The sequence below is a fragment of the Anomaloglossus baeobatrachus genome, chromosome 5 (assembly GCF_048569485.1).
Source record: "Anomaloglossus baeobatrachus isolate aAnoBae1 chromosome 5, aAnoBae1.hap1, whole genome shotgun sequence".
Lineage (NCBI taxonomy): Eukaryota > Metazoa > Chordata > Amphibia > Anura > Aromobatidae > Anomaloglossus > Anomaloglossus baeobatrachus.
Window position 1 is genome coordinate 506,723,209 of NC_134357.1, and position 20,229 is coordinate 506,743,437.

A 20,229-nucleotide genomic window follows, 5' to 3' on the forward strand; every position below is an offset into this window, starting at 1 on the left:
GCTAACCAGGGGGGAGCAATAGTGGTGGAGCGGCTCAGGAAGGTCACAGAAAGCAGAGCGATGCTGCAGGCTCGGAGGAGGGGGTGTTGAGGCTCAGGAGGGTAGGCGACCACCTCGGTGGTGCCATTAATCTGCTGTGGCTGCGGGGGTGTCGCAGCGGCGGTGGGCGCCCTTAATCTACCGGCAGTGTCACTGCAGTGGAGAGTCACAGGACGGGGTGTCTCGGCGGAAGGTGCCATTGAGCTGAATGCAGGCTCCATTGAATCGTCCGTGGTTGACAAGTTGGACTTCAAGAAAAAGGCCGGGAAGGAAACGCGTGCGCAGATAGAACTTTGCGGCAATTGTGTTGAAGTCCATTGAGTAAAACTGCGCACGCCTCGCCTCCGCGACCATTTGCTTGAAGTCCATTGCGTTGACAGTGGGCTCCATTGAATCGCCCGCAGTTAACTCAATGCACCCACCGCAGAGACACCCCATCCAGTGACCCTCCTGAGTCGCTCCACTGCAGGGACACCCCTGCAGTCCGCTTGCAAATCAATGGCGCTCGCTTCCGCGACACCACCGAACTCGTCCTGTGACCCTTCTCAGCCGCTCCACTGCTCCTCCGAGCCCTCAGTATCGACGACCCTGTGTAACGCCTGCCTGAAACCACAGTCTCAAAATGGGTGTTACGGACAGGTTAGAGGAAAGCCGCTCACTAAGCAGGATCCTGAGAACCCCAAAATCCTTTAACCCCTATACAGGGATTTGGAATTGCTACAGGGCCCCGGAGATTGCTACCTGTGGAAGGCTGCAGTCCAGAGGAGAGTAGTCGTCAAGCAGGGTCAAACCAGGAGGAACTGAAAGGGGACAAAATTGGCAGACAGGAGCGTGGTCAGGAAATCAGGCTGAGTTCAAAACTGGAGATGGCAGCGAGGTACAAAAACGGCAGGCAGGAAATTAGTCAGAGAGCAGGCAGGGGTTAAAATACAGGGATCAATAGTCAGAGGAAAGCGAGAACCAGAAACAAGCAGAACTTCAAAACTATATCTCGTGGGACCAGCAGACAGGAGGGGGAATTAGAAGGGTATGATGTCTTCCCATTGGCTGTAGCTGAAAGGTGGTAACTTCAGCTGGAAGATACACACCACCACAGTCAGTCAGTGGTACTGCAGGTCCCAGGGAAACCCAGCTAAGCCCACTAGAGGCACTGGCATGACTTCTCCCCTATCACCAGCACTGTCTACGGCGGGAATACAGCATCGCCTGGTGACCGAAGCAGAAGTCGCAGGAGCGGACTCTGGTGGGGACGTGACACCCTGCCTTCTATGACCCCGCTCCACCACCGCAGACCCGGTAAGCCATATCCATTTTGTAAGATGCACCCCCATTTTACCCCCAGTTTTGGAGGGGAAAAAGTGTTTCTTACAATCCAGAAAATACTGTATGTGTATTATTTGGGTAGTAGTTAGTTTCCAATAGCAAATGGCTGCATTTTCTAATAATCATTCAATGCTTTAAATTGTTTTCCCTTACTTTTTTAGCCTTTACCATAACTTGTGTTTTTTCTTTTACATTTTGTCAATAAAACAAAAAAGTAAATAGCTACTTTCCTGTGTGTGTGTTTCCAGATGTTGAAGATTTGTTCTCCTATAAAAACATTTCCTAGATTCTGAACATGAACAGGGTTTCTACCTTGTGTGAGTTAAATAAAAATCTAACTAGACTGTATTTCTCTGTAAAACATTTTTCACACTTGAAACATGAATATGGTTTCTTCCCTGTGTGAGTTCTTTGGTGTTTAACAAGGTGCTGTTTTACTGTAAAACATTTCCCACATTTTGAACATGATTATGGCTTTTGCTATCCGTGATATCTTTGATGCAAAATTAAAAAAGATTTTCGTTTAAAATATTTTCCACATTAAGACCATGAAAACTCCTGATTGCCTGAGTAACTTATCTGATGTGATACCAGACTTGACTTATCTGTAAAACAATTGCCATATTCTGAGCAAGAAAATGGCTTCTTCCCTGTGTGAATTGTCTTATGTAAAGCAAGATCAGATTTTGTACTATAACTTTTTTAACACTCTGAACATGAAAAAGGATTTTCTCCTGTGTGAATTCTCTGATGTCGAACAAGATTTGATTTGTCTGCAAAACATGTCCCACATTCTGAGCAAGAAAATGGCCTCTCCCCTGTATGAATTCTCTGATGTGTAGCAAGATCAGATTTCCTACAATAACATTTCCCACATTCTGAACATGAAAAAGGCTTCTCTCCTGTATGAATTCTCTGATGTTTAACAAGATTTGATTTGTCTGCAAAACATTTCCCACATTCTAAGCAAGAAAATGGCTTCTCCCCTGTGTGAACTCTCTGATGTATAGCAAGATCAGCTTTCATATAATAACATTTTCCACACTCTGAACATGAAAAAGGCTTCTCTCCTGAGTGAATTCTCTGATGCAGTAGAAGCTTTGATTTATCTGTAAAACATTTCCCACATTCTAAACAAGAAAATGGCTTATCCCCTGTGTGATGTCTTTGATGTTTAACAAGATTAAATTTCTCAGTATAATGTTTTCCACAGTCTAAACATGAATATGGCTTCTCTCCTGTGTGAGTTCTCTGATGAGTAACAAGATGGGACTTTTCTGTAAAACATTTCCCACATTCTGAACAGGAAAATGGCTTCTCCCCCTTATGACTTTTCAGATGTTTAACAAGATTTTGCTTCCAATTAAAACATTTTCCACATTCTGAACATGAAAATGGCTTCTCCCCTGTGTGAATTTTCTGATGAATTATTAGTTGATATTTCTCATTATAACATTCCCCACATTCTGAACATGAAAATGGCTTCTCCCCTGTGTGAATTCTTAGATGTGTAACAAGATTTGTTTTCTGATTAAAACATTTCCCGCATTCTGAACATGAAAATGGCTTCTCCCCTGTGTGTATTATCTGATGTCTTACAAGTCTTGATTTAGTATTGTAACATTTTCCGCATTCTGAACATGAAAATGATTTCTCCCCTTTGTAAGCTATTTCATGTTTATCAGCCCTTCTGTGATATTTGTATTCTATATTTGTCTTTGATGAAGCAGGAAAAAAGACCTGTTGAAAAGGATCAGATAACAGACTGTTTCTGAGAAGGTCTTGAGGTGTATCTGGTATAATAACATGTTTTTCACTAGTATCTGGTGTGATACCAACATTATCAGCTGAAAAATCGGAGAATATCAGGTATCCCTCTGAGCTCTTGGTACAGTCATCTGCAAAAAAAATTACTTTTATTATTTTTCACAAACTTAACATGGGAATTATATGACTATTTACCGTATATTATTATTATATACTTTACAGTATTTCCATGCAAACTGCAATACAATTAAATTATTGACAGACTAAGATAATAGACCACAAAAGAAGGAATGATAGATTATAGTGTTAGGGGTCCTTAATCACTTTTATTATGCAATTCCATCTCAGACATTCTCTGAACGGCACAAGCACTATAGCAAAGAGCACAGTACATTGGAGCAGATTAGTCATGTGTAGGGTGCCAAAGGGCGGTTTTTGTGGGGGAGCTGCAACTACAGTATCACACCCTGATACTCTACAGAAAAGTTTTGTGCCCACTGAAATGTGTTGGATGTGTTACACTCACTTGCCGACCATCGGATTCTGTGTCCTCCAAGTCCTCCATTTTCAAAAGCCTTCCTCCACACATATAAATCAGAAGACACTTTATGTGTTCCATGAAAAACAACTTTACTTGTTCCTACTTGCAGCTCCGGATCTGTACTCCCCCACAAGGACATAGGCTACTGTACTCGAGTCTTGTGCCCCAGAAGTCTCAGGAGAATTTGGCAGTAGAGTACTAGCCTGAATCTCTATTCATCAGAGCATAGTTGCTTCACGAGCACTACCCAGCCTTAATTCCCTGCTCTTTCAGGAACAACTTTTTCTCTTGCTCCACTAACCCCTGTCACAGAATCTAGACCTACACTTAAAGGGAACCTGTCACCAGATTTGGCGACTATAAGCTGCGGCCACCACCAGTGGGCTCTTATATACAGCATTCTAACATGCTGTATATAAGAGCCCAGGCCACTGTGTAGAATGTAAAAATCACTTTATAACACTCACCTAAGAGGCGGTGCAGTGCAGACTGGTCGGATAGGTGTCTCCATTCTCCGGTACCGGCACCTCCTCTTTCAGGCATCTTTCTCCTCCTTCTTCTGAAGCCTGGGTGCATGACGCGTCCTACGTCATCCACGCTAGCCGGCATTGAGGTCCCGCGGAGGCGCACTATAATACTTTGATCTGCTCTACTCAGGGCAGACCAATGTGCGCCTGCGCAGGACCCTAGTATGGATTGTGTGGATTACGTACTACGTCCTACACAGCGGCCTGGGCTCTTATATACAGCATGTTAGAATGCTGTATATAAGAGCCCAATGGTGGTGGCCGCAGCTTATAGTCGTCAAATCTTGTGACAGGTTCCCTTTAGCCACTTGTGCTCCTGTAGTATGCCCCAGACAGAGCTACCTTGATAAACATCCTACATAGCAGTAGTTTACATTTCTACATAGCATAACCAATACTGCTACATATACATGGCATTCTTATATCTTGTAATTATGCATGAACATATCACATTACATTATACAGGAAAACATCACATTTGGACAGTATGATCAGTGCCTTCATGGGCAGGAACATGGCCACCTCCTTACATCTCTGGGGAAAAAGTAAGGATTTATATATCTTTTTTTAATGTAAACTAAGTAGTGGCTACAAGAAAGGAGAACAGGTCCTTCATATTCTTATATACAGTATCATGCAAGCCAATATATACATTGGCTAAGCATACAAATATGGGAGCACTGGGAATCTAAAAAATTATTTGCCTTAGTTTCTTCTGTAAAAATAATAGCCCCTGGGTGCTTGAAAGTTTCTAAATCCTTAAAAAGTGTTTTAACATTTCTGCATAAATTTTACCTAAAAACTATACCAGACTTTCACACTAAAAGTAGATAAGGAGACTTCTATTTGTAATATCTAGCAGGTCAGTTATGTAACATTATGATTTCAGTCCCCCCCTATGCCAATGGCTGACTATTTTCTAACTACCACAGTGGCAGGTGACGTCACCTGGCATATGACATGGAGGCCGACGGGCTTCCCTGATGGCAACCGCAACACAAGCGTTATCACGGATCATACCGCGATCCGATTGGACAGTGCCTATTTTTAACCTCTTCTTTCACTGCAAGTCACTGCCTCTTAACGAAGGTGCACAGCCGAAATGCACATCGGAGCAGACAGCATTCTGGAAGGATTCCCTACACTCAACCTGCCTTAATTCCAGGTACACTACATGCTCTTATGAATATCTTGTTCATCTACAACAGGGGTGGGGAACCTTTTTACTGCTGGGGGCCATTTGGAAAATTCTACCTTCCTTCTACCTTTTTTGTGGCCAACCTTCGGGGGCCACAAAAAGTTATCAACTTGAAAATGACCCGGCTATATTTGGTCACACATTTAAATCACCCCTACTATGGCGGCCGGAGCTGCTTCTCTTTGGTGCGGTTGTAATGTTTGCTTCTCACAACTGCTTTTCCAGGTTTGTCTTTGTCTGGAGCGCAGGCAACTCTTTATGATAATAAGATTGGTAAATCATATATATCACACAGGAGACACTGTACATACAGGCACAGCCCCGACACACTGGCCGTATACTGCACACAGCCCCGACACACTGGCCGTATACTGCACACAAACTTGACACATTGGCTGTAAACCACACATTGTAATCACACACTGGCAGTATACTGCACACAGCCTTGACACATTGGTCATATTGTACACCACCCACGACACACACTGGCCATATACAGTACACATGCACAGGAGATACTGTATACTGTACACAGCACTCACGCTCCATATACACACATGCCGTATACAGCACACACACACACACAAGCCATGCACAGCATTCAACAAGCCATACACAGCACTCAACATGCCGTATACACAGCACACATACACGCCGTATACACAACACATACATACTGGACTTTTAAGTCACAAATACATTTGATATATTAGATATAAACACACTTAGCTCACATATAAGTACCTGCTGCTTAGTTGCCCTCAGGTGCAGCACAAGTTCCTGCCTGCCACAAGATGGATGCAGCAGCTCAGCTCAAGGGCTGGCTTCCTTCTCGTCTTCGCTCTCCTCTGCGGTGCTAGACCTGAACAGCCAAGCACAGAGGCAGAGTGCACAGAAAGGGAGGGTGAGAGGCAGAACGCACGGCACTATACAGCATTCTTAGTGCAGTGCAGTCCCCTCTCCCATCACTCTGCTTATAGCTGCAATCTCACAGAGGAGCATGTAGGAGCCAGAGGGAGGGAGAACGTCCCACCCCCAGTGCTGTCTGTCGGCCAGCAATAGACAAGATGAGCGGCTGCCCGAGCACCTCAGCCACCGGGAATCTGCCCCGGGGGCCGCAGAAAAGGTCATCGCGGGCCGCATACGGCCCGCGGGCCGGAGGTTCCCCACCCCTGATCTACAAGGTGTGGCTAGCAATTATGCAGCAGACACATAGAGTGTTAACTATTTTGTGTATCAGGTTTAGTTCATCCAGTTTCTCTACAGGACCTGCACATGGCATTTGCATTTTCTGACTCCAATTTACCTTATTCCGCATAAATATAATTTCATTAGCAAGTACTACTCTTTGTAGTCAATTACTGCAAAACATTTCTTTTTAGTTATACTGGAAGTCGTTAATTAGACATTCTTCTACGTGAGTGTGATACATAATTATATTCATATTTTTCCTTCACTCCACTTATTTATATAGTGTCTATGCTAGGTGGCTGTTTATTTTGGAGGGACTTCTTTATACTAATAATAATCTTCTACTTATTCATGAATTGGCTCTCCAGGTATAACATGTGGAATAAGCATCTACACATTGCACTTATCTTCTGGCTCATTTCCTGGTTTTCCTTTAGTTTTGTGAACTTTGTACATATAAGGCTCTCCCTTTTGAGTTCTACATTTGGTCTATATAGCTTGAGGCTATGTTCGCACGTAAATGCTGAAATTTCTGCAGCGATTTGACAGCACATGTGCGCTTCAAATCGCTGCAGAAACACTGCGTAATGGATGCAGTGTTTCAGCAGATTACATGACGATTTCATGCGCTATGGATGCTGGCTCTCCCATAGACAGAGTGGGAGCTGCATCCAAAGCGCACCAATTAATTGACATGCTGCTTTTTTGTATGCACGGATTTGGGTCAAAATTTTAGCATCCAAATCTCTGCGTTCAAAAAAGCAACGTGCGCATGGATTATGCACAATCTTCATAGATTGTGCTGGGGACGCAGGACGCATGCATTTACGCTGCAGTGCAATATGCAGCGTAAATGCATGCAATTACGCAACGTGCGCACGAGCCCATACATGGGGTGCTTAAGCAGTCAGGTCTGGATCCTGCTCTGTCCCCATCTTTTGGAGGGCTCCTAGCACATAGAGGGGTCAACTACAAGAGCTAAGGACCATCATAATTACACCTTGTCGCGGTGGGATGGGGTTTATACTCTTTTGATGAAAATAGCATTTCAACAAAGTACTCCATGTTATCTATATGTACTATTACTATTTATTTACTGCAAACTATTTGCTCACTTTGTTTTTATCCTAGATTCTGGTTACAAGGGTGAATCGCTGCAGTTCAAAACCTTTACACAGTTCAAAAAGGATAAGGCACTTCTACCGAATTTCTAGTTACCAGGGTGCTCAGGTAGGTTTCCAAACCATATAACTAGTAATATATACAAGGCACTCCTGAATTCAGTAAAATATGATGATTTTTTATTATTTCATACTCAGTATAGTCAAGTAGTAATGACTTGACTATACTGAGTATGAAATAATAAAAAATCATCATATTTTACCGAATTCAGGAGTGCCTTGTACATATTACTACAAAACCTTTGCACAGTGAGCCATGAAGGACATGTACTGTATATGACCATAGTTGCTGTTCTATGGAGCCACGCACATTTGTCACGCTCCCGGTGTCCCAGCAGTGCTTCTTACCCACTGATCCGGTCGCACCATCCCGGCACCGCTCCGTACCCACTGATCCAGTCTCAACGTCGCTGCACCGCTCCGTGACCACTGATCCGGTCCACGGGTCCACCGGTCATGGCTGCCGCTCCCGCTCGTGCTCTCCTGCGTCCTGTTCCTGGTCTCATGAGTCTGACTCTGAGTCTTCAGGCCACTTTACACACAGAGATACAGGTTTGGTAGATCTGTGGTTGCAGTGAAATCATGGACATATTGTTCCATTTGTACACAGCCACAAACCTGGCACTGATTGTCCACAATTTCACTGCAACCACAGATCTGTCGCAGATTTATCTCTCTGTGTAAAGTGGCCTTTAGATTCATGCCTCTGTATAGGACCGGGCCGCGCCCACTCTCCTGGTCTTATGAGCCCAGCACACCTGAAGCAGGATATGACATAGGGCTGTGCTGGGTATATAAGACTGGCCTTTCCATGTGGGCGGGGCCTGATCAAGGTGTCTTGAAGCTTAGTCTTGTGAGCTAGGTGCTCAGGTCCCCTTGTGCCGTGTCCCATTACCAGTACCATTGCCTGACGTTCCTACCCGACACGTGTACTGGAATCCTGTACTGTCTCCGTTTCCAGGAACTCTGAGGCCCCAGTGACTTTGTCCTACCCGTTCCCTGTGGGATGCTGTCCCTGCCCCGTTAGTGCTCCGGCTACAGTGCACCCAGGCCTCCGGTGGGGTGCACGGTCCAGTGGATCCACCTCCTGGACCTAACAGTTTGATCAGGCCATGGATTCCGCCGTAGCACAACCGTCCGAACTGGGTGAACTGCACCGGAACTGGTGCGACAGCGAGAGACCCTGACCCGTATATTGAATTTCTTGACGTCTGTGGACCACCGTTTGTTTACGCTACAGACTGCCGCCTCGACCTCGTCGACGTAGCGAACAGCGACTACGTCCGAACCCGTTATCTCCTCGGCCTCGCAACTCCGCCTCGCTGCACTGCCTCGCTATGCGGGAGATCCCAAGACCTGCAGAAGCTTCTTGAACCAGTGCTCCCTGCATTTCCAGTTGCTCCCGCGCCTGTTTGTTTCGGACCAAGCAAAAGTGGCATTTCTGATGTCCCACCTGGAAAGCGAAGCGTTGTCCTGGATAAATCCGTTGTGGGAGAACGAGGATCCGGTGACGACCGACATCCGGGAATTCCTTCAGGCTTTTCGAAGTACCTTTGATGAACCGGGACGCACTACCGCGGTTACCTCCTCGCTCCTCCGGCTACGCCAAGGAACCCTGGCGGTGGGCCAGTACGCCATCCAGTTCCACACGCTTGCCTCCGAGCTAGGCTGGAACAACGAGGCATTGACTGCCGCCTTCTGGGAGGGGCTCTCCGGTCGCATCATGGACGAATTAGCCGATCGTGATGTTCCCCGTACCTTGGATGCTTTGGTATCTCTAGCCACCCGGATTGATCTCCGTTTTCAAGAGCGAACCAAGGAAGTATCCCGGGAGAAATGACCAATCCGTCACATCTCCATTCCGCAGATGTCTACCGTTCCCCCGCCACTGCCGTCCTGCGATTCTACTCCCGAACCCATGCAAATTGACCGACTGAGCCAAGCTGAGCAACACCGAGCAGAGCGACTTGCCCGGGGCCTGTGTTTCTATTGTGGAAGCGGTACACACCTGCTTCACTCTTGCCCTGAGAGACCAGGTAGACCCCAACTCCAAGGGATGGTGGGAACTGCCACTCTTGGTACCGGAATCCCCTCAGTCCCGGTTACACAGACTGTCCAGGTAACGACTGAGAAGACCCAGTTCACGGCAGAGGCTCACATTGATTCGGGGGCAGCGGGTAATTTCCTCCTACAAGCTACAGTGGACCGATATCGGATACCTGTCATCCCGCTTGCTAAACCCCTCTGGTTCGCCTCCGTGGACGGAAAACCGTTATACGAACCCGTCTTGTATACAACCGAACCCGTGAGACTCCGTGTTGGTGCTCTGCACACTGAGACTATTGCTTTCTATGTCATCCCGAGAATTGCTCCCGCGCTCCTGCTGGGTCTGCCCTGGCTACAACTCCATGACCCTGACATCAGTTGGCGCTCTGGCGCAATCACTCGCTGGGGTCCGTTGTGCCACGACACCTGTCTGCAGCCCGTTCCTCAGTCCCTGGCACCTGAGTCTGTCAAGCCGCCGGAAGAAGAAGAGACGACGCAGTCCAGCATCGTTCCACAGTCCCTAGCATTAGAGTCTTTGATACCACCAAATCCGGAAGATGGGCCAAACCAGTCTGGCGTTGGTCACAATGAAGTTGTTCCGGTGACTACGTTCCCCCTGGCACAGGCTTCTCCTGGGAAGTCCTTCGTTGCAGAGTCTGACAGACCCGAGGTCCTTCAGTGGGGGCATTCATCGGAGACGACCAAACACGCCACTCAGGAGGACACCCTGAGTGCTATTGCTCGGGCCCATTGGTGGCCATCTCTTCCTCAGGATGTCGCCTCTTTTGTCTCTGATTGTCCGTCCTGTGCCCGGTCCGAGACACCCGAGCCGGTCGTTCTCGATACCCTCTCTTCTACCGCTTGTACTGCCGAGTCGGTCGTCCACAATTCCCCCTCTCCTGCTGCCAATACTCTCCCTCTCCCCGTTGCTGCTGACCAGGGTTCCCCGGTAAGGGATATTGTGGCCATGAAAACAGTAAGGGGTAGGCAGTCCTTCCTTGTCGATTGGGTGGGTTGAGGTCCTGAGGCCCGGTCCTGGCTGTCCCGGAAGTACATTGCTGCTCCTCTCCTGCACGACTTCATGTCTCGGCCGCGGGGAGGGGGGCATGAAGGGGGGGTACTGTCACGCTCCCGGTGTCCCAGCAGCGCTCCTTACCCACTGATCACTGATCCGGTCACACCATCCCGGCACCGCTCCGTACCCACTGATCCGGTCTCACCGTCGCTGCACCGCTCCGTGACCACTGATTCGGTCCACGTGTCCACCGGTCATGGCTGGCGCTCCCGCTCGTGCTCTCCTGCGTCCTGTTCCTGTTCTCATGACTCTGACTCTGAGTCTAAAGCGGGCTTTACACGCTACGATTTCGCTACAGTGATCTCGTTGGGGTCACGGATTTTGTGACGCACATCCGGCCGCTGTAGCGATGTCGTAGCGTGTGACTCCAAGGAGCGATTTTGGATCGTTGCAAAAACGTCCAAAATCGCTCCTCGTTGACATGGGGGTCCGCTGCCAGTTATCGCTGCTGTCGCTGGGGCGAAGTTGATCCTCGTCCCTGCGGCAGCACACATCGCTACGTGTGACGCCGCAGGAACGAGGATCATCTCCTTACCTGCCTCCGGCCACAATGCGGATGGAAGGAGGTGGGCGGGATGTTACGTCCCACTCATCTCCGCCCCTCCGCTTACATTGGGCGGCCGCTTAGTGACGTCACTGTGACGCCAAACGGACCACCCCCTTAGAAAAAAGGCGGTTCGCCGGTCACAGCGACGTCGAAGGACAGGTAAGTATGTGTGACGGGGGTGCGCGATTTTGTGCGCGACAGGCAGCGATATGCCCGTCGCGCACAAACGATGGGGGCGGGTGTCATGCTAGCGATATCGGGCCGGATATCGCAGCATGTAAAGCCACCCTTAGACTCATGCCTCTGTATAGGACCGGGCCGCGCCCACTCTCCTGGTCTTATGAGCCCAGCACACCTGAAGCAGTATATGACATAGGGCTGTGCTGGGTATATAAGACTGGCCTTTCTATGTGGGGGGGGCCTGATCAACGTGTCTTGAAGCTTAGTCTTGTGAGCTAGGTGCTCAGGTCCCCTTGTGCCGTGTCCCGTTACCAGTACCATTGCCTGACGTTCCTACCCGACACGTGTACCGGAATCCTGTACTGTCTCCGTTTCCAGGAACTCTGAGGCCCCAGTGACTTTGTCCTACCCGTTCCCTGTGGGACGCTGTCCCTGCCCCATTAGTGCTCCGGCTACCGTGCACCCAGGCCTCCGGTGGGGTGCACGGTCCAGTGGATCCACCTCCTGGACCTAACAACATTCAAGCTTAATTCCAAGAGAAAGAGTGGCTACACAACCCTAAACCTGTGACACATGGAAGGCACCCCTTTCTGTAAGAAATAATGGCATCATCCAGCAAGGATGAGTGCATCATTTCTCGAAATTCTGTGCAGTTCACTAAGTGGTACATCAGCGACGGCACTAACAGAAACTTGACCAGGTTGGAGTTGAGTTTGGCTCAGAAGTTGTAGCGTACAAATAGTTCATTGTCACACAATCATGGACGGATGCCTGACAGTAAATAGAAATAGAGGAGGAACATGAAAAACATTACTTGTGGATGATGCAAATGGGACACCGACCACTTACTACTTGTGGATGCAGCCTAGTTACCAAAAATACAAGTGCAAGGAGATCGCTGGATAGATTGAGCCTTGATCATATAGCTGGCCAGCTTACTTTTCCCAAAGGGGTCAGTGATGTTTCTTCATGTGTTAATGAAGTGCTGTATTTCCTAGTCTTTTCTTGCCTGTATAATTTCTTTCTATTCCTCTTGCAAAGTCTTCACATAACAAAACAACTCACCACCAATACAACCATGACCAAAGCTTTCAGATGCTATTGAGCCTCCTTCAAAAATATCAGTTGTGGCATCACATGCATGTAAAACAAGGCAGTCCCTGCAGCCATCCATAATACCTATCTAAAGCTGCACACAGAGCCAAACAAGTCTGCAATTTGTAAACAGGACTATCACTATTGTTGTACATGGTCATCTGCATCCCAGCTTATCAAACTCAATGCTTGCAGCAGAGGGACGTCTGAATGTCTTTTCATGCAAGTAAAATATATATTTGTACCGTGTTAGCCAGTAGAGATAAAAAAATTGTTTAAAAGAACAGAGAGTCCTCAGTGGTTGATACCTTTTAATGGCTAACTGAAAAGATGGTAATAATTGCAAGCTTTCGAGACTACTCAGGTCTCTTCATCAGGCATGGTACCATGCCTGATGAAGAGACCTGAGTAGTCTCGAAAGCTTGAAACTGTCTTTTCATGAGATTTCAAACAGTAGCCTCTAGATGAGACAAAAGCGCATGTAAGAAAGAAGACTGACCTTCCCCAGAGATATTACACCTGTCTACTGTTACGTCTCCACCAGAGTCGACTTCTGCTTCAATCACCAGACAACGACGTGTCACCACTGTGGGGGGAGCTGGGGATGGGGGGGCAGTCAGTGGCTCTGTTGGGCGCAGGCTCCGCTCATCTATTAGGCTGGGTTTCACTAGGACCTGCAGTACCACTGGTTGACTGTGGTGGTGTGCGCCTTCCGGCTGAGTAGTTACCTTTCAGCTGGGGCCAATGGGAAGGCACCACACTCCTCTTATGCTTTCTCCCTTCTGTTGAGAGGTGCCAAATATACTCCTGTAAATCCCTGCTAGTCTCTGGTGCCATGCTGTTTGTTTGTATTCCTGTATATTAACCTTAGCTTGACTACCTGACCACTCTTCTGCCTGCTGTCCCTGTACTTTGCTGCTAGCTCCGGTTTTGACCCTTAGCTTGTTTACCCGACCACTTTTCTGGCTGCCGTTTCTGTACTTCGCTGCTAGTTCCGGTTTTGACCCTTAGCCTGATATCTGACCACTCTCCCACCTGACGATTTTTGTCCCTGTTCTACCTTCTGGGTTTGACCCTGCCTGGTTACTGCTCTTCTCAAGACTACAATCTTCCGCGGGCAGCGATCACCTGGGTCCTGTCGTAAATTCCAAATCCCTGTATAGGGGTTAAAGGGTTGTGGGGTCCAGGTTCCTGCTTTGTGGGTGGTTGCCTCTATTCACCTGTTTCACCGATCCTGAGTCCATGGCTCCAGGCAGGCGTCACATCTACATTTCCCTCAGTGCACTGAATGGACACGTCAGAAGCACATTTGTATACCATTCTTGTGTATAAAGACATAAACCCAAGACACAGCGCTCAGCGTACAGCACTTTAAAATTTATGGTTTTAGTCATGGTTGAATATCTTTGTGCTGGATCCATTTTAAGTCCATGTACAGTCACATGAAAACGTTTCGGCACCCCTATTAATGTTAACCTTTTTTCTTTATAACAATTTGGGGTTTTGCAACAGCTATTTCAGTTTCATGTATCTAATAACTGATGGACTGAGTAATATTTCTGGATTGAAATGAGGTTTATTGTACTAACAGAAAATGTGCAATCTGCATTTAAACAAAATTTGACCGGTGCAAAAGTATGGGCACCCTTATCAATTTCTTGATTTGAACACTCCTAACTACTTTTTACTGACTTACTAAAGCACTAAATTGGTTTTGTAACCTCATTGGGCTTTGAACTTCATAGGCAGGTGTATCCAATCATGAGAAAAGGTATTTAAGGTGGCCACTTGTAAGTTGTTCTCCTATTTGAATCTCCTATGAAGAGTGGTATCATGGGCTCCTCAAAAGAACTTTCAAATGATCTGAAAACAAAGATTATTCAACATAGTTGTTCAGGGGAAGGATACAAAAAGTTGTCTCAGAGATTTAAACTGTCAGTTTCCACTGTGAGGAACATAGTAAGGAAATGGAAGAACACAGGTACAGTTCTTGTTAAGCCCAGAAGTGGCAGGCCAAGAAAAATAACAGAAAGGCAGAGAAGAAAAATGGTGAGAACAGTCAAGGACAATCCACAGACTACCTCCAAAGACCTGCAGCATCATCTTGCTGCAGATGGTGTCAATGTGCATCGGTCAACAATACAGCGCACGTTGCACAAGGAGAAGCTGTATGGGAGAGTGATGGCAAAGAAGCCGTTTCTGCAAGCACGCCACAAACAGAGTCGCCTGAGGTATGCAAAAGCACATTTGGACAAGCCAGTTACATTTTGGAAGAAGGTCCTGTAGACTGATGAAACAAAGATTGAGTTGTTTGGTCATACAAAAAGGCGTTATGCATGGAGGCAAAAAAAACACGGCAGTCCAAGAAAAGCACTTGCTACCCACAGTAAAATTTGGTGGAGGTTCCATCATGCTTTGGGGCTGTGTGGCCAATGCCGGCACCGGGAATCTTGTTAAAGTTGAGGGTCGCATGGATTCAACTCAGTATCAGCAGATTCTTGACAACAATGTGCAAGAATCAGTGACGAAGTTGAAGTTACACAGGGGATGGATATTTCAGCAAGACAATGATCCAAAACAGACTGGCAAGAATGGTGCCAGCTTTAATGAGACAGAATCTAAATCTTAAAGTGTAAAATCCAGACAAAAGTTCCATGTGAAGACAACCAAAAAAAAACCCCAACAAGTTGAACATCTAGTTATAATTATTCTACAACCAGTGACTAGTAAAATCTGTGACTTCTCTGCATTTAGTGGTCACTACTCACCTGTGCGGTTATCTGTAGGAATCTCCTCTTTACACCGCTCATCACCCCTCACATATGTCTCTGTAGTATTAATATGGGGCAGATCTTCACCCTGAAACAAATATTGTAAAAGTCACAAATAGATGGAGATGTTTGGGGGAATGATTTTGAAAAACAACGAAGATGAAACAAAATCCAACCTATTGGTTCCTTATTCCAACCAGCAGTCTCCATAACCAGAAAATTGTGAGAAGATCCAGAAATATCTAATGTCTATGATCAGCTTTATGCTGTCATTAAAGCTGGGCAGGGAAGAGTTACAGAGGATCAGCCTTGCAGCTTGGCAGCTAGGCAAGGGAGAGTTAAAGAGGGTCAGCCCTGCAGCTGGACAGGTGAGAGTTACAGAGCATCAGTCCTGCAGCTGGGCAGGGGAGAGTGACAGAGGGTGCGCCTGCAGCTGGGCAGAGGAGTTACAGAGGGTCAGCCCTGCAGCTGGGCAAAGGAGATACAGAGGGTCAGTCCTCCAACTGGGCAGGGGAGGGTTACAGAGGGTCAGCCCTGCAGCTGGGCAGGGGAGAGTTACAGAGGATCGGCCCTGCAGCTGGGCAGGGGAGGGCTACAGAGGGTCAGCCCTGCAGTTGGTCAGGGGAGAGTAGCAGAGGGTCAGCCTTGCAGTATATGCGGCTGCGCAATATGTTACGGATGTCCTGCAGCCGCACGTAACTGCATGTCGATTATTCATGTGGCAAATCCCGCCTCTCCACTATGGAGATACAGTGCGGGACTTCCGCAAGTAAGTTGCAAGAGTGTCTGCTGGAATCCCGCAGCAATGGATAGCTGCTGATTCTGGCCAGCTGCTGCGGGAAACCTGCGGACAAACCTGTGGATATATCTGCAGGTAAAATGTCACGTGGAGAGAGAGTGAAAGTGAGTGAGAGAGAGATTTTTGTGGCCAGAATTGAATTTCCATTTGATCTGGGCATGCCCACGCTAAAAAAAACATCTGTCGCCTGATTCCGTCATTTCATGGATGACAACGGATTCCTGCGCCCATAAGCTTCCATTATATCTAACGACGGACGCCGATGGATCCGTCCCTGTTTGTTTTTTTCGATGCACACTAAAAACGTTGCATTTTGCGATTTTGCGTTGCTTCCGTCCGACGGTCAGTCATTCCACGACTGATACGTCACGGGAAGGATGCATCGCAAGCCCATCATCCACAATCCGTCATTAATACAATTCTATGGGGAAAAAACTGAATCCTGCAAATTATTTTGCTGGATATTGTATTTTCTCAAGGAGACAGATTGCAACTGATGGAAAAACACGGAAGTGTGAAAGCAGCCTAAGGGATGAGCTCTACCGCAGTATTCAGCTGCAGGGCATAACGGAGCTCCACATGTTCTCAGAACTAATGCTGACATTTTCCCTTATACGTTGCTTACATTCAGGGGATCCAATATCACCGGATATTTTTCCTTGATCGCACCATTCTCAGTATACTCTTCACACCATTACATGTAAGAACCACATGAGTTCGGTAATTTTAGAAATACTCGTGCTGAGACAGTTACAGTATATGAGGCACTGGAGATTGCTCAAACTTCCCTGAAAACTGATCGCTCCGATTTATGCTGCACTCTGCGGTCATGTGTCTAATAAGGCTAAGTTCACACAGGGCATCTTTTGTAACTACAAAGATGGAACGTTTTTGCAGTGTTTTTGTCCCAAAAAAACGCACCAAAAACTCAATGAGTTTTTGCAGCGTTTTTAGCGCGTTTTGCCCAATGCTTTTTAAGTAAAATCTAATGACTGGAGGGCTAAAAAACGCATCAAGAAGAATTGACATGCTGCATCTTGAAAAATGCAGTCAAGATGCCCAGTGTGGACAGCAAAATAGAAATCTCATAGACTTTGCTGGCAGAAGGAAATGCATGCATTTAGGTGAATCTTTGTGACCTCAAAAACGCAGCAAAAGATGCCCTGTGTGAACTTAGCCTAAATGTCAGATGTGAGTGTGAAAGTGTCTCTAATTAGTGCCCATTCAGTGTATAATACTGGAGGAAATAATAAGCCTGGACACAAGACCTTCACAGCCGTCTACACATCATAAGGAGATTTCATGACACCTTCTCTCCATCTACCTGATCATCCTGAGGAACATCTGCAGTTTCTTGTTTACAGTCCTGTGGAAGAAGAGGACGGGGACATCTCTCTGGTGTTGTCCTCTCACTGGATAGAACTGGAGGTAACACATACAGGGATTGAATTCATTCTTTACATACAGATAATTATCAGCCGTGTGTATTTAGTCCTGTCTATTACCTGGTGATGTGAGGGGCTGGAGAACCTCTATCATGACGTCCTTGTACAGATCTCTGTGTCCTTCTAAATACTCCCACTCCTCCATGGAGAAATAGACGGTGACATCCTGACACCTTATAGGAACCTGACACATACAATGATACCGTCATCCCCCGATCCCTTCATAGTGTTACTGTATAATGTCCCAGCATTGCCAGCAGTGTCACCTCTCCAGTCAGCAGCTCAATCATTTTGTAGGTGAGTTCTAGGATCTTCTGGTCATTGATGGCTTCATGTATCAGGGGGTGAGGTGGAGGTCCTGTGATTGGGCTCAGGGGTCTTCCCCATCCCTCAGACACAGGGTCCTGACAGAGCTCACTAGAGGTCTTCTTCACTACTGTGTAATCCTGGTTATGGAGAGACACATTAATAAATCTCACTACAGACATTTCCAGAGTCCTCACCTCTCCAGTTCTGTCCATCTGTTATTCCCATAGATAAGAATGATGTAATGTGACGTCAGTTTAGCTCTGGCAGGCAATGACAGGGATACAGTAAAGAGGCACACAATTTTTCAGTCCAAACTCAGAGTTTTATTCACACTGGTAGCAAAGAAAAAACAGAATCGTACATCAGATGGGAATGCAAAAGAAAAGTCCAGTTTGTTATCCAGCATATTTTAGGGCTCGGACGTGCCAGCCCTTTCAGGTATGAAGTTCCCACAAAACACATTTCAGCTTTCTCAGCCAAAACACCACTCTCCACTGATGTCTATTTATGCTGTCCTAACTCCTTCAGCTGTGCAACCTCGGTGTTGCCCCAAAAACCTGGAATAGCAGAGAAGATCCAGGCCAGGGTTTGACCTTCTCCTTGTTGCTCACCAGTGTGAGAAACAATTCCTGAGAGAAATATATCTTCCATATACCCCTCGCTGCATCACAATTTTCTAATAATTATTTAATGCTCTAAATTGTTTTTTTCATTTCGTTTGAAGAATTTACCATAACTTGTATTTTTTTCCTTTACATTTTGTCAATAAAAAAAAAAGAAAATAGCTACTTTCGTGTGTGCGTTTTCAGATGTATAAGAAGATTTTCTTTCTTTTTAAAACATTTCCCACATTCTGAACATGAAAATGGTTTCTCCCCTGTGTGAGTTCTTTGATGTCTGACAATATCTGATTTCAACTTAAAACATTTCCCACATTCTGAACACGAAAATGGCTTCTCTGCTGTGTGAATTCTCTGATGTGTAACAAGATGTGCTTTTTGGTTAAAACATTTCCCACATTCTGAACAAAAAAATGGCTTCTCCCCTGTGTGACTTCTCTGATGTCTAACAAGATGTGATTTCTCTGAAAAACATTTCCCACATTCTGAACAAGAAAATGGTTTCTCCCCTGTGTGAATTTTTTTATGTGTAACAAGATTTGCTTTCCAATTAAAACACTTCCCACATTCTGAACATGAAAATGGTTTATTCCCTTTGTAAGCCATTTTATGTTCAATAGTGCTGTGTCTTTGTTTTGTCTTTGATGAAGCAGAAAAAAGGACCTGTTGAAAAGGATCAGATGACCGTTTTTTTCTGAGAAGGTCTTGATGTGTATCTGACCTAATCACATGTTCTTCACAAGTATTTGGTGTGATGCTAAGATTATCTGCTGAAAAATCAGTGAATATCAGATGTCCCTCTGAGCTCCTAGTGCAGTTATCTGCCAAGAATAAAAATGATTTTATTATTTATCAGTAGGTTTGCATTGGAATTATATAACTATTTATATTGTATACAGTAGCATGCAAACGTTTGAGCAACCTTTATCAAAATTACTGTTATTCAAAACATTTAAGCAAGTTGAAAATTAACTGATCTCTAAAAGGCACAAAGTTAAAGATGACTTCTTTTTGTATTATAGCCAAAACAAACATATATTTTCATCTTTTACATTTTAAAAATAAGGAAAATGGGCTGATGCAAATGTTTGTGCACCCTTGTAAACCACAGCCACAGATTTTCAATGAAATTCAGATCAAGTGACTGGAAGGGCATTTTGTAAAATCTTTGGCTTGCGCCTTTTGAGGTTGTCTATTGTGGATTTTGATATGTTTTTAGGATCATTATCCATTTGTAGAAGCCATGCTCTTTTCAACTTCAGCTTTATTTTACAGATGGTGTGATGTTAAAATTGAATTTAATCCATTTTTCCATCTACCCTTGACATACAGTCAGGTCCAGAAATATTTGGACAGTGACACAAGTTTTGTTATTTTAGCTGTTTACAAAAACATGTTCAGAAATACAATTATATATATAATATGGGCTGAAAGTGCACACTCCCAGCTGCAATATGAGAGTTTTCACATCCAAATCGGAGAAAGGGTTTAGGAATCATAGCTCTGTAATGCAAAGCCTCCTCTTTTTCAAGGGACCAAAAGTAATTGGACAAGGGACTCTAAGGGCTGCAATTA

At 45.8% G+C, this 20,229-nt stretch overlaps 2 protein-coding genes across 2 annotated transcripts in view; both read right to left on the bottom strand.

The window, feature by feature from the left end:
- Window positions 1–20,229, bottom strand: part of LOC142312849 (uncharacterized) — a 202,909-nt gene that overhangs the window by 171,758 nt on the left and 10,922 nt on the right. The window contains 1 exon segment of the mRNA XM_075351837.1: window positions 18,885–19,475. Coding sequence (XP_075207952.1) covers window positions 18,885–19,475 — 591 coding nt within the window.
- LOC142310535 (uncharacterized) lies at window positions 1,717–17,819 on the bottom strand. Its single transcript, XM_075348057.1, has 4 exons — window positions 17,786–17,819; window positions 17,605–17,702; window positions 15,479–15,569; window positions 1,717–3,260 (listed from the first exon to the last, which is right to left on the bottom strand). Exons 1-4 carry the CDS (start codon window positions 17,817–17,819, stop codon window positions 2,065–2,067), a joined length of 1,419 nt encoding a protein of 472 aa, XP_075204172.1. The 3' UTR covers window positions 1,717–2,064.